Source organism: Arvicanthis niloticus, chromosome 24 (assembly GCF_011762505.2).
Source record: "Arvicanthis niloticus isolate mArvNil1 chromosome 24, mArvNil1.pat.X, whole genome shotgun sequence".
Lineage (NCBI taxonomy): Eukaryota > Metazoa > Chordata > Mammalia > Rodentia > Muridae > Arvicanthis > Arvicanthis niloticus.
In genome coordinates this window covers 4975967-4989344 of record NC_133432.1, presented here as the reverse complement: position 1 = coordinate 4989344, position 13378 = coordinate 4975967, and the positions used below count along the sequence as shown (strand labels likewise).

At 53.2% G+C, this 13378-nt stretch overlaps 1 protein-coding gene across 4 annotated transcripts in view; it reads right to left on the bottom strand.

Annotated features, from left to right (window-relative positions):
* Nucleotides 1-4505: 4505 nt before the first annotated feature.
* Acacb (acetyl-CoA carboxylase beta) overlaps nt 4506-13378 on the bottom strand; it is a 109721-nt gene continuing 100848 nt past the window's right edge. For all 4 annotated transcript variants that reach the window (XM_076922462.1, XM_076922463.1, XM_076922464.1 and 1 more), the window contains 8 exons: nt 11583-11679; nt 10597-10732; nt 9654-9831; nt 9072-9184; nt 7355-7509; nt 6576-6746; nt 6319-6455; nt 4506-5746 (listed from right to left, as the gene is read on the bottom strand). In XM_076922462.1, the coding sequence (XP_076778577.1) occupies nt 5620-5746; nt 6319-6455; nt 6576-6746; nt 7355-7509; nt 9072-9184; nt 9654-9831; nt 10597-10732; nt 11583-11679 (1114 nt within the window). In that variant the 3' untranslated portion in view covers nt 4506-5619. The remainder of the gene's footprint in view (nt 5747-6318; nt 6456-6575; nt 6747-7354; nt 7510-9071; nt 9185-9653; nt 9832-10596; nt 10733-11582; nt 11680-13378) is intronic.

Below are 13378 nucleotides of genomic sequence, written 5' to 3'. Positions count from 1 at the left end.
CCTGTCCATCATACCCTTAGGCCACCTTGTCCACCAAGATGTGCCCAAACCATGGACACCTGTCCCTCAGTATCAGTGAGCCCTCGGCTCAGCCGGCAACGTGCCCAGGGACCAGCAACACCAGGACACGGGAGCCATGTCAACTTAGTGTTGGGGACTGTTTCCCCTGTCCTTAGGGGTGTTCAGATCCCATAGGTTTCTTCAGTAGCCTCAGCCTTGATGCTCCCCACCTTCTGGAACCGGGCAGTTTTCTCTGAGTAAACATGGAAACCTGGTGTCTTAGTTGTTTTCTGTTGCTGTGATAAAGACAATGGCCGAAAGCAAAGGGTTTGTTTGACTTACAGGTCACTGTTCATCACTGGAGGAAGTCAGGACGGGAACTCAAGCGGGGAGGAACCTGGAGGCAGGAGCTGATGCAGAGGCCATGGAGGGGTGCTGCTGGCTGGCTTGCTCCTCATGGCTTGCTCAGCCTGCTTTCTTATAGAACCCAGGACTGCCTGTCCTGGTCCACCTGACCATCCAGTGGGCGGGGCCATCATACGCCAATCATTAATCAAGAAAATGCCCCACAGACTTGTTTACAAGCCATTTGGATAGAGGTATATTCTCAGCTGAGGCTACCTCATTCCAGATGAAACTAGCCTGTGTCAAATTGAAGAAAACAACACCTGGCCCCTCACTGAGGACCAGCAGCTCCTGGGCCCTTAATGTCCTGGGTGAGATAGAACTCAGGGCTGGAGAGATGGCCCAGTGGTTAAGAGGACCAGGATTGGATTCCCAGCACCCAGGTGGCAGCTCACAACTGTGTATAACTCACAATTCCATAGGATCTGGCATCCTCACATAGACAGAAAGACAGACAGACAGACAGACAGGCAAAATCGTCAACGCACATAAAAGTAAATATGTCTTAAATGACTCTCTAGACCCTGAGTGGGGCAGTAGACAGGGCCAATTTGTTTTGTTTGGCACAAAGGGGCTTGCTCTGTAGCCCAGGCTATCCCAGAACTCATGATCCTCCTGCCTTAGGTTTCCCAGTGCTGAGATGACAGGTACATACCATTACACTTGGGTAATCCGAGGTTTTACACGCACTGCTGCTAAGTCTAAGAATGGACCAAATGATGGGAGTGGGCAACCAAGGAAAGAACACAAGTGCTCACCAGGGGCTGGCTCTGCTGCCACAGCAAGGCAGATTCAAGCACGGCAGAGCCCAGAGCTTAGCCCAGCTTACTTCAGGAAAGAAAGATGGACATACTACAGTCTCCGCCAAGCTGAGGGTGAACCTGCCTGCCTCTGGGAAGGTCTGTCTCCATTGGGCTGGGTCTGCCTTGGGAAGGTTCTAGAACCGAGATGGGAGCCAGAACTGAGAGGGGTGGGAGAGGAGTGTGGAAGGCAGGAAGGAGGGAGGTAAGGCAGAGCAGTGAGCATCGGAGTCCAGGTACAGGCTGTTGACCAATGTGTGAACTTGGAGCGTCTCTCACAGACTCATGTCGTTTCTCAAATATTTCTTTGCCAGCTGCTGGCATTACGATGGGAGACTGAGGAAGTGTTAGGAGTTGGGACCTGACTGGGAGAAGGTTGCAAAGCTCAGACTTGGGAAGTTCCAGGTCCTGCTTCAGGGAGAAGTAGTGGTGTCACGTCCTCCCCCTGCTCTGCCCTGCCTGCTATGATGGACTGAAACCACGAGCCCAAAGCAAATTTTCCTGTCCTCTGTCCGATAGTGTAGTCACAGTGTCAAGTAACAGACGCAGCAGGTTAAAAGGCAACTTTTTAAAAAGTGTACGTGTCTTGGTATTTTGCCTAGTGAGGCAGGAATGCTGACATCTCACTGCTGAGCCCTGAAAACCCTGGAGGTTCCTCTAAGAGTCAAGAGAGAATTGTCAAATGAGCCAGCAGTGATACAGACCCAAAAGGACGGAGGAAAGGAAACGACAGGACCGGAAGACGCACGTGCTCCAGTCCCCTGCAGGACTGACTGTCACAACAGCCAAGGCAGAAGCAACTGAAGCCTCCTACAGGAGAAAACTGCTGAGTGGTAGCAACACGAGGGAACATGTTCAACCTTAAAAGGAGAAATCAGACGCATGTCATAAAGGGGAGAAACCTTGAGGACATCTCGCTAAATGAAATAAGTCAATACTAGCTTAGTGGTGCGATTCTGAAATCTAGAGCTAGAAAATAGGATTAGGGTGGGGGAGAAGCCTGGGAGTCAGGAAACAAGAATCCATTGCGATAGGAGTAGAATTTCTACTTTGCAAGATGAAAAAAAAAAAAGTGGTTTTAAAAAGTTTCATGTTTGGGTTACACCCTTTGACTTGTTGGCTAGTGAGGGTCCATATACAAACCCCAGCCATATACACACCCCAGCCATATACACACCCCAGCCATATACACACCCCAGCCATATACACCCCCAGCCATATACACACCCCAGCCATATACACCCCCCTCCCCGTTAAATAAATCCGGACTATTGCCATTGCTCTTGGTTGCCCACAGAACTCGATGCTAAGACCTTATTGCTGAAAACACAACATGGATAAATCAGGCTGGTGCTGACCTGGAGGTGTCTTTCCTACTGGCTAGTTCTGAGAGTGACAGGAAGTGCCATGTGGACTGGGGGGTGGGGGGAAACTAACCCATCTTTGAACCCTGTGAGCTACAACCAGCCTGGCAAGATACCCCCACAGGCACAATGGCGGCGTGAAGGTTATGGGAATAACCAACTCCTTGCTGGCCAGCTTTAAGGTGTGACTCAAGGTTGAAGTCCTGCCTGGAACTGTTAGCTGGGTCCAGTACTCACTGGGAGCTGATAGGCCTCAGGGGAGAGCCTAGTCCTACCATTTTTTAAATGGACATAGTATCCAACCACACAGCATTCACCATGAGTGTGGCTCCAGACCCTTGTCAGAGAAGCTTCTTCTGGCAGCGGGCTGCAGCTGATGGACTCACAGCTTGTCAAAGTGCAGAGAATAAGTTACTGCAGCCTGCTCAGCTTGAAGAGTTCTGTCTCACAGCCCTTCTTACCTCAAGGCTCAGGGATCATTGTGGGCAAGTGTGTATGTGTGAAAGTGTGCACACACACGCCTGTGCATGTGAGTGTGTCACACTTGAGTATGTGGTGTGTGCACATGCAAGTGCATGTGTGCATGTGTGCACTCGACTGTGCATGCACATGCTTGTACGTGTGGGTGTGTCACGGGCGAGTGTGCATGAGTGGGTGTGCACGCGTGAGTGCACGTGTGTGCACGTTTGTGCGTGTGTGTGCATGTGCGAGTGTGTTCACTCAAATGTGCGCAGGAGTGTGTGGGTGGGTGTGTGCACACGAGTGTGTGTGCATGAGAGTGTGTATGTGTGAGGCTGTAAGAGCTAGGGGTGTATAACAGAGGACTGTGGCCGAATAATTCCCACCATGATGGACACATGGCACATGTGAAGCCACGTGGCTGCAGCACAAGACCAAGCTCCTCGACCTTCTGAATGGATGGGGGCTCACACACATCACACACACACCCTGGTGGGGGAGCTATGGGCAGATGGTGGCTGCTATGGGAGGGAGAGTCTTGATCTTTTTCTGGGACGTGGACCGTGAGAGGCTGGCATACTGTAGTGAGTGGCTCCATAACCAGGTACATGTGGACAGAGCCAGGAGGATACATTGGGTGAGAGGGAGAGAGGGGGAGAGGAGGGAGTGGGGGGGGAGGGGAGAGAGAGGGGAGGGGAAGGGTACAGGAGGGAGGAGGGGGAGGGAGATGGAGGGGAGGGGGAGAGGAAGTAGGGGAAAGGGAGAGAAAGGGGAGGGGAAGGAGGAGGGAAGAAGAGGGGGAGGGAAAGGGGAAGGGGAAAAGGGAGGGGAGGGGAAAAAAGGGGGGAGGGGAAAAGGAGGAGTGGCAAAAAGGGAGGGAGGGAAGGAGGGAGGGAGGAAGGGAGACAGACAGAGACAGAGAAAGACAGAGAGAAACAGAGAGAGCACCCGTGAAGCTGGGAGGGAGGTGCGGTTCCGGTAGGAATTGGGGGAGAGAGTGGGCATCGATCAATATGTTTTACGTACATATGAAATTCCCCAGAGACTAGTCTTTGTGAAGGAGTGTAGGAGGCTGGTTTTCAACATGAATGTCCTCAGCACCAGCATGCACAGGAGGCTGGTTAAGGTGAGTCTCAGCTAGGAGGGAGGCCACTCCAGCCTAGCTCAAGGCTAGCCTGGGCAACACTGGAAAAGGAAAGGCTGTCACAGTAAAGTGTATGCTGTCTATTTTATTCAGTAAGAACACCAGACACCCAGCAGCTGTGGGAACCTGAAGCAGCCTGCTGGTCCTGAGCCTGATTTGTCCAGAGACTGAAGATGGATGGGCTGTCACCTCCATCTCACAGGCTCATCTGCGGGGAGCACAGGACAAGACCAGCTTGAAAGAGGGAGATTATGAGGGGAGCTGAGGACCATCTACCCCCTCCACCAACTGCCAGGCTCTTCTGCTCCACAGAATAAATCAAGGCCGGAGAGCTTCCTTCAAAAAATAGTTTATTTTGCAGATCTCCCGGCAGCCTCTTCAGTGCACTCAAGTGGTCAGGGCAGCAGCTAGTGGCGGTCTGGACCTTGCCCAGAAGAACCCTTCACCCCCAATGGCTTCCCCAGCCCCTGACATGGCACAGAATGTCTCATTCAGACCCGGACGCTGCAGAGCCTGTGGGTGCTGGGAAAGTCTCTGTGAGCAGAACTAGAGTGTTTGCAGCACAGTCCTGGGTCACTGGCCCAGAGTTGTTGGCTCCTGCCGTGGTATCAAGGCACAAGGTGAGGAAGTGTATTGGTCAGGGGTCCTGGGAGGGAGGAGGGGCAGCCTCGCTGCGCTCAGGCAGGAAGGCACTGGGTACCATATGGGTGGTCAATCCATGGAGTGAGGTCCAGTCCCTGCCGGATGCCAAGCATCCAGTCCATTTGTCCTTTATCTCTGGAGAATCTCTCTAATGGAAGAGGCTGTCTATAAGACGGTTGCCCTGCCTCACTAGGGCCACTTGGAGAACAAAATGTCATTTTCTTCTCTTAAATAAAAATTTTCAGAAAAAAAAAAAAAAAAAAGGAAATCATTTTTGTTCTTGCCTGGGTACCTAAGTGTCTAATAAGCTTCATCACCAAAAGATGTTTTCTTTGGCCCGTTTACTCAGCTGAAGGACACAGGGGGCTGAGTGCAAACCAGCGTGGTTGGTACGAGTTGTCTTGTGATCGGACAGTGAGCGCTGAGACACTGGATCCCCATCCCAGGCAAAAATCACAAGGAACCTGGAGCGACTGGTTCAGTTCTCCTCAGAGAGGCAGCGGCGGACGACCCTGAAGTCCCTGGGGTGAGGAGAGGCTGCACCCACCTAACAGGGACACAGGGGCCTTTTGTCCAGGAAGACGCTGGTCAGGAACAGCAGTTACGTTCAGAGTACTCAGGGTGGCTTCCTGAATTTTCCCAAAATAAGCCCCCAGCGTCCCATGGAAGGCCAGCCGCACGCCACGCCCACTGGGGGGTCCGCACGCCACGCCCACTGGGGGGGGTCCGCATGCCACGCCCACTGTCCAGGGGTTTGCATGCCACGCCCACTGCCCCCGTGGGTCCTGGGGATGGCCGGAGTTGCTCAGGAGGAAGCCGGGCTCTCCGTGGTAGACAGCAGCTGAACCACCTGTATCCGCTCAGCTGGCGTGAGGTACTGGCTCAGGTATGCCACGCAGTCCATGGTCACCTCTGGGTGTTCTTGAACCAGACTACGGGGAAGGAGAAAGACAGGGGGAGACTCTTGACACCCAGTTCAGTGTCTCTAGGTGGTAGTGTCCTCATCCAGGACACCATGTTGCTCTTGAGTGGGCCAGAGCCCAGAGTTCTGACTTCCTCTTGCTGTGTTCACGCAGGGAAGGGGGAGGGGGAGGGGGTAGAGAGGGAGGGGACAGACAGCCCTGAAGGTACACAGGATTCTGACTTGGGGACAGAATGCCTCAGGGTGGCATAGCTCTTTCTAGTCATTCATTGTGTGGTATGATCTGAGGTGTGACACACCCCAGGCAGGTGTCCCAGGTGTCCTGTGAGTCACCTCCTTGGAGGCTATGGAAAGACTGGGAGGGAGGAAGCCAGTCTCCTCAGCCCCCAGGTCTGTGGTAAGGTCCTAATCAGCCAGGTTCCAGTCTAGACCCAGATCTGCTCTCCTACCAACCACAGCTCTACTGCTGGGGGATGATCACTCTGGGTTGTTACCTCACCTTTGAGGCTGGGTCTGATCCCAGCCCTGTGGCGGGCTGGCCAGTGAGCCAGAGGCTGGCCGCGGGCACACAACTCAGCTCACCTTTGGATGGTCTTGAGGACAGAGTCCCGCTTCAGATAATTGATGTTCTCACGGATGGTGGAACGCAGGCTGTCCCTGGCTGACCAGTGCTGTTCCAACCACTGGACCACCACCTGGTTGCTGTCCCACAGGTAGGCCTGAGGATCGATGGGTACAGTCTACCTCAGGTGGAGATGCTGCTGCAGGGGCAGCAGCCAGCAGCCCCTAGGCCCCCAGAGCCTGCCTGCTGCAGTTCCCCTCTCCCTGCTCAGACCCACCTTGACAGCGCCCTCTGTCTCCACAAACCAGCGTCGCAGCATGGACTGCGTGTGCTCGTGGCTCAGCTCGGGGCTGGCTCGGAGGATCTCCTGTTTCACCTGGGCCTCCAGCAGGAGCCGGCGCAGCCTCCAGTATAAGAAGGTGCGCGCTGTCTTCCATTCTAGGACATCCTGTGGACGTGGTCACCTGAGTACCCACGGAGGAGTGGGACGGGTGGGGGAGGGGAGGCAGGAGACGGCCAAGGCCGTGCCCCAGGATGGCTACCTGGCTCCTGCCCACCTTATCCTAGAAGCAGGGATGTCCAGTGTAGGGGAGTGAGCTTTTACCTAGGGCGACACAGAGCAGGGCTCTGCAGGACCCCACAGTGCTGGGCCGTGATAGGCTGACAATGTCCCTCTGAACCAAACTGGTTGTCTGCATTCCCCAAAACTCGATCTCGGGCTAGTTCCCACAAGAAAAATGGCCAGCTATGGGCATGGGCCAGTGGGCATGGGATGTCCTCTTAGGAGCAGGTCATGGGTTAACGTCAGCACAAACAAGGTTTTAAGCCTCGTCAGAGGTGCAAACTCAACAACCATCTGCACACATTTAAGTTACTCCAGCCTTTCCAAAGCCCAGGCCTCCCCAGTCTCCTGGGGGTTAAAGACAGAGGCTGCGGGCTCCTGCTGAGCTACATACTCAGACTGAACGGCCCAGACGGCCCTCTGAGCCCTGGCTTGGCTCCATCCCAAACCCCTATGTATTCCGCTGTGTCCCGGTGGCCGTGGGGGACCCTTACAGAAATGATTCCCTTTTCCAGCATGTGGCCCGGTGTGTCGTGCAGGTCAGCGAACTGCACTGCCACCTGGTGGTAGATGGGGAACAGCAGGTCCTCTCGGGCCTTCAGCTGGCCCTCCAGCTCTTTCCGGTCCTTGTCAGGGAGCTGGGCTTTCCCTGCAGGTGAGCAGACAACAGTGGAGACTTCATGGGCTGTGAGGGGTGGCCATGTGGGGCTGGGGTGGATTTTCTTGGGTTTGTTTTATTTGAAAAGCCAAGAGGCTCTGCCCTGTGAGAGTCCAGGCTGGGATGGCAACACTGCTCCTAAATCAAGTTGCCCTGCATCTTGGAAATGGGTTCACAACCCCAAAACAGCATTGGGGCGAAACCCCAGCCCTGCCCTGGGCTTCAGACAGATAATACATACAGTGGGGATAAGCTAACTCCATGCCACAGTTCTGCCAGGAGAAGATGGGTAGGAAGACAACACTGCTTAACAAGGAAATCCACACTTAGAATCTAAATAAGGGGGCCAGTGAGATGGCTCAGTGGGGAAAGGGTGCTTGCAGCCAAGCCTGATGATCTGAGTTTGATTCCCAGGACCCACATAGTGGGAGAAGAGAACAAATTTCTGCAAGTTGTCCTGATATCCACACATGTGCTGTGTGGCACACACACACACACACACACACACACACACAGAGAGAGAGAGAGAGAGAGAGAGAGAGAGAGAGAGAGACAGACAGACAGACAGACAGACAGACAGACAGACAGGGAGAGAGAGAAAAAAACCCAAACATACAGAGAAACACAAAAACAGAGAGACACACACAGATTCACACCCACACACATGCACATACAGAGACAGACAGACACATACACACAGAGAAACACAGACACACATGCACACAGAGACACACACAGAGAGAGACAGACACACAGAGAGAAACACAGACATACAAACACACAGAGAGACACAGACACACACACACACACACACACACTAATTAACTACCGTAATAAAAAGGAACTTAGTAAGAGCTGTTTCCAGACAATGCCAGTTCTACACAAACCCAGAGTCACGAAGATGCAAACCCAAATCCCAGAGTCCCTGGTCCTCCAGACGTTACACACTGTAATAAATGGTCAACACAGTTATAGACATCACCGCCACACGGACATCCAAAGAGAATGACGTCGAAGAAGTGAAGCAAAGAATTCGTCAAATAAAATCGGTAAAATTGTTTCTCTCTGGCTGGGGATTCTAAAAGGATGCATCACCATGTTCTGGTGTTCCCCATGGGCCCCAAATGATTCGATCGCCTCACGTTATGCGTATGGGACGTCGTGCTCACTGCAGGATCACAGGATGAACATCCCTCACCTCAAACACTCCAGAGCCTGAACCTCTGAACACAGGTGGCCTGCCACAGTGGATCATCCTGCCCCCAGCCCCAGAAATGGGCATGAACAGGACACAGCTCTGAAAATTAATCTCATGTTTATTTCTGGGACCCTTTGCCAAGCCATCTCACGGAGAACACACAAACCGAAACTCTCCCAAATATCTGCCACCAGAGAGACTTCCTGGCCAACACTGTGTCCTGTGGAAGGAGCTGATTGCAAATGTGGGCTGGCCTTGGTGGGTCTCACAGTTTGACTCATGCCCATTCTACCCATAATGCACTAGGGTCAGCACCATTGGTGACCTGGGGATGGCGCCTGTGTGAGCCACTTACCCAACTGTCCCAGGAGCTTCTTACACACTGGGTCTATCCTCCGTATGGTCTTCACCAGATCTTTCTTCCGAAACTTAATCTCCACTGTGCCCTCAGGCTCCAGAACACCACCCCTGGACAGAGGAGAGGACAGGGGGAGGGGCTGAAGATAGACACCTTAGGTCTCCCCGCTCTCCTGCCTTGGGCTCCTGGTTTGTTTGTTTGTTTGTTTGTTTTTTTAATTTGCTTATTTCTTTGAACACATTATGACTTTGTGTGTGTGGTGTATGTTTTAAAATTTTGCTTATTTCTTTGAACGCATTATGACTTTGTGTGTGTGGTGTATGTGTATCTGTGTGTATACGCCTGTGAAAATCATGGGTCAATGTCAGGAGTCCACCTTACTTTTTTTGAGGCAGGGTCTCTCACTGAACCTGGAGCTCACTGATTGGCTAGACTGACTGGCCAGCAAGCCCCAGGGATTTGCCTATTGATGGTCTCTACCAGCAGGGCCAAGGTTAGGGCACACTGCCGAGCCCGGCTTCCTACCCTTCTCTGGGGCCCTAACTAACTCTGCCGAGACAATGCTGGTGACACACTCACCTGCTCTCTTTGTCCGCGTACATCTCTATGCACAGGGGGTTAATGGTGGAGTCGAGGACGACCCAGGAGCCCCCACGGAGCTCAGCACAGGGTGGGATGTAGATGAGAATTGGCTGCTTGAACAGGCGGAGGCCATCCACGATGTAGGCGCCAAACTTCAGCATCTGTTCATACATGTCTGTGAAGCAAGGCCTGCTTAGGAGACTTGGGTCCCGGTGACGCACCCACAAAGCCTGCAGCCTTCTCTGCCCTGGGCTCCTGAGGGACGCTAGGAGAGCTGAGGGGCTGGCCCAGGTCTGGCTCCCTCCCTCGGTGCCCATGTGACCTTGGGCAGGTTGTTCTCCTGCATGGGTGTGTCTTCATCTGTGAACTCAAGCATGGCGACTGCCCTCTTCTGAGATGCCCAAGCTCGTTCACCTATCTGGTACACGCAGTGCCCTCTGCTCTGCCTTGCCAGGAGCTCCCTCCAAGTCCTGTCCCCCCCTCCACCCACACACACCCCCTATGTGGTGACGCTGCAATACCGTGACAACAGCTTATGTGTGGGACCAGTGCATGGGACTCTCACTGAGGTCCTCTCCATTCCCAAAGGAGGGGTTTGGGGGTGCAGAGAGGTCACCCACATATGTGTCTCTCCCATCTCAGCTCCTCCTTCAGCACCTGGGAACCTTATCTCTCTGGGCATTCTGGGTGACTTGGACTGCAACTATACGTTCAGCTCTGAGGAAGGTGAATGGACATATGTCTTCCTCATCCACGCAGGAAGGAGACTACCCAGGTTACCCAGGAGCTTGCAGATCAAACCTTCCTGCCCACATGACCCCAGGAAGTCACCTGCCTCCCAGCTCAGACCCTCATCTATAAACCAGGTGGTTACCTGACTGGCATCCTCCCGGGGATGTTGAGAGACACCCCAGTGACACACATGAAAGGGCTGACTTACCCTTCATGCCGCCAGAGAAGCCTCTCCAGTTGGCAAAGATGATGAGAGGCAGGCGCTCCCTGTTGAAGTCCCTGATGACCTGCGCCGTCTTGTAGGCCGAGTCCGGGAACCACACCTGGCCCGCCTGCTGGATGATCTGTGCACAGAGTCACTTAGGTCAAGACACTGACCCCGGGATGTAGGGAGCACAGAGCCAGTGATCACAGCTTTTTCCTGTACTGTTTTGTATCAACTTGACACAGGCTGGAGCCATTAGAGAGGCGGGAACCTCAACTGAGAAAAATACCTCCATGAGATGGGGCCATAGGGCGTTTTCTTAATTAGGGATTCATAGGGGAGGGCCCCGCCCACTGTGGGTAGGCCACTCCCACTGTGGGTGGAGTCATCCCTGGGCTGGTGATCCTGGGTTCTATAAGAAAGCAGGCTAAGCAAGCCATGGGAAGCAAGCCAGTAAATAACATCCCTCCATGGCCTCTGCATCAGCTTCTGCTTCCTGACCTGCTTGAGTCCCATGTCCTGACTTCCTTTGGTGATGAACAGTGATGTGGAAGTGTGAACTGAATTAACCCTTTCCTCCCCAGCTTGCTTTGGTCATGGTATTTCTCACAATAGTAACCCTTACTAGGACATGTACCAGAGCCAGGGCTCCCTAGAAACCCAAAGCATGGCCATACCCTTAGGATCTCAACAGGTCCCCTATTCTCAATGCTCAGCCTGACCACACAGGAGTTGAGGCCTCACTGCTGCTCCCAGGAGCAGGAGTAGAGGGGAAGTGGGGATGGGGACCTTTACCATCCTGGGAAGAAGCCCAGAATATTGGAATATCATGTGTCCCCTGGAGATATGGTAGGGAGATGGGCAGAGCCCCCAGAACAATCCCTACTTAAGGCATGTGCTCTCTGGCTCTCAGAATCCTCTCTGGACAGGATGAAGGGATATATTCCTGTCTGCAGTGGTCACAGTGGCCACAGCTCCCGGCCCCTCACCTTGGCCTCAGAATCCAAGTTGGCAGGGTCAGCAGGGACAGCCACCTCCACAGGCCGAGTCTCCACGGCAATCACTCCCACAGGGATGCCCCCCAGCCTGCAAGGCAAACACACAGGCTCAGCACCTGGGCTGCCTGCAGGCAGATGTCAGGGCCTCAGGGTCTACCCAGTCTGCTGCCAGGCGTGCCCAGGTGGGAATGAGGGCTGCAAGTGGGGTGAGCTAGCTGTAAGGCAAAGGAGCAGCACCAAGTCACTAAGAACCATGCAGAGCTATAGGTGCCCTGCTAGGGTGAGAACACTCTGGGCAAGATGGTGCCGAAACACAGGAGCTGTGTGTTCCTCGCGCCATGCATCCAAGATGGCAACTCTGAACCACACACTGTTTCCCACATCCTCCTCTGACTTCAGCTTCAGGTTTTCTGGCACTAAGATAAAGCTCGGGACTCTGCATATGGCGGGCGGGTGCTTTGCAACCTAGCCATTTCCTGGTCCTGAATTATGGCTTAAATCATCACATATGACCAGCAGCTACACACTGGGCAGCTTGAACACTGAACCAAGTCACACGGAAAAAAAGGTTGAAGCAAGCCAGGACTGGTGACACAGGCCTGTGACCCAGCTACTTAGGAAGCCAAGGCAGGAAGATCAAGAGTTCAAAGCCAGCCTGGGCTACACAGCAACACACTGCCTTGAAACACAAAGCAAAGGAAGTTGGGACACAGCTCAGAGATACAGCTTTTTGCCTGGCACGCACGGGGGTCCTGGGTTCCATCCCTAGTACTCAAAATCAGGGGGCAGATGAGCGATATAAGTGCCACAGGGCCTGGCTCAGAGGGGACCATGACATCACCACCTGTCAGCCTGGGCTACCAACAGTCGGAGCCACTGCCGCACCTCTGTCCTCTACCCATGCTACAATCCTACCAGGGTGGAGCCGTCTCCCCAGGGAGGGCTCCGTGGTGGCGGGGTTCATTCAAGGATTGTACAAAAAGGGTTTCTAAAATAGATAGGGGGACTACAACTAAAAGCCAATGACACACGATTTTACAACTCGTGTGTGTGTGTATGTGTGTATGTGTGTGTATGTTTATATATGTGTGTATGTATGTACGTGTGTGTATGTGTATGTATGTATGTGTGTGTATGTGTGTATGCGTGTATGTTTATATATGTGGGTGTATGTGTATATGTGTGTATATGTGTGTCTGTATGTGTGTATGTATGTATGTATATGTATGTGTGTATGTGTATGCATGTGTGTATGTGTGTATATGTGTACATGTGTATATGTGTGTATGTGTACATGTGTGTGTATATGTGTGTATGTGTGTATATGTGTGTATGTGTATGTGCGTATATGTGTGTGTGTGTACACATGTGCTATGCTGCATGCGTAAAGGGGCCTTTGGGGGTCTGTTGCCATCTACCTTTATGCAGGTCTTGGGGACTGAACTGTGGGACAAACCAAGTGTGCTGTTTACTACCCATGAGATAAGAACAGGACCTGGTCCCATGTAGGGAGCATGTGACACACAGGAAACGCCTGGCACAGTGCTGCTCCTCTGGGTGTATAGCACCTCCAGGAAACAGAAAAGGCTACAGAGGTCTGGGGAAGGCGGAGCGTGAAGCCTGGGTGTGTAGCTGTGATGTCATGCTGGGAATCCAAACGCTAAGTCAGAGGACACAGCTTCCAGCCACACTGGAAGGAGGGGCGCCCTGGTGAGTGGAGCAGCACAGGGGTGAGTGTGGCGTTGTAAGGGAAAAGCCGCCCATTTCTGGAAACATTTAACACCCCC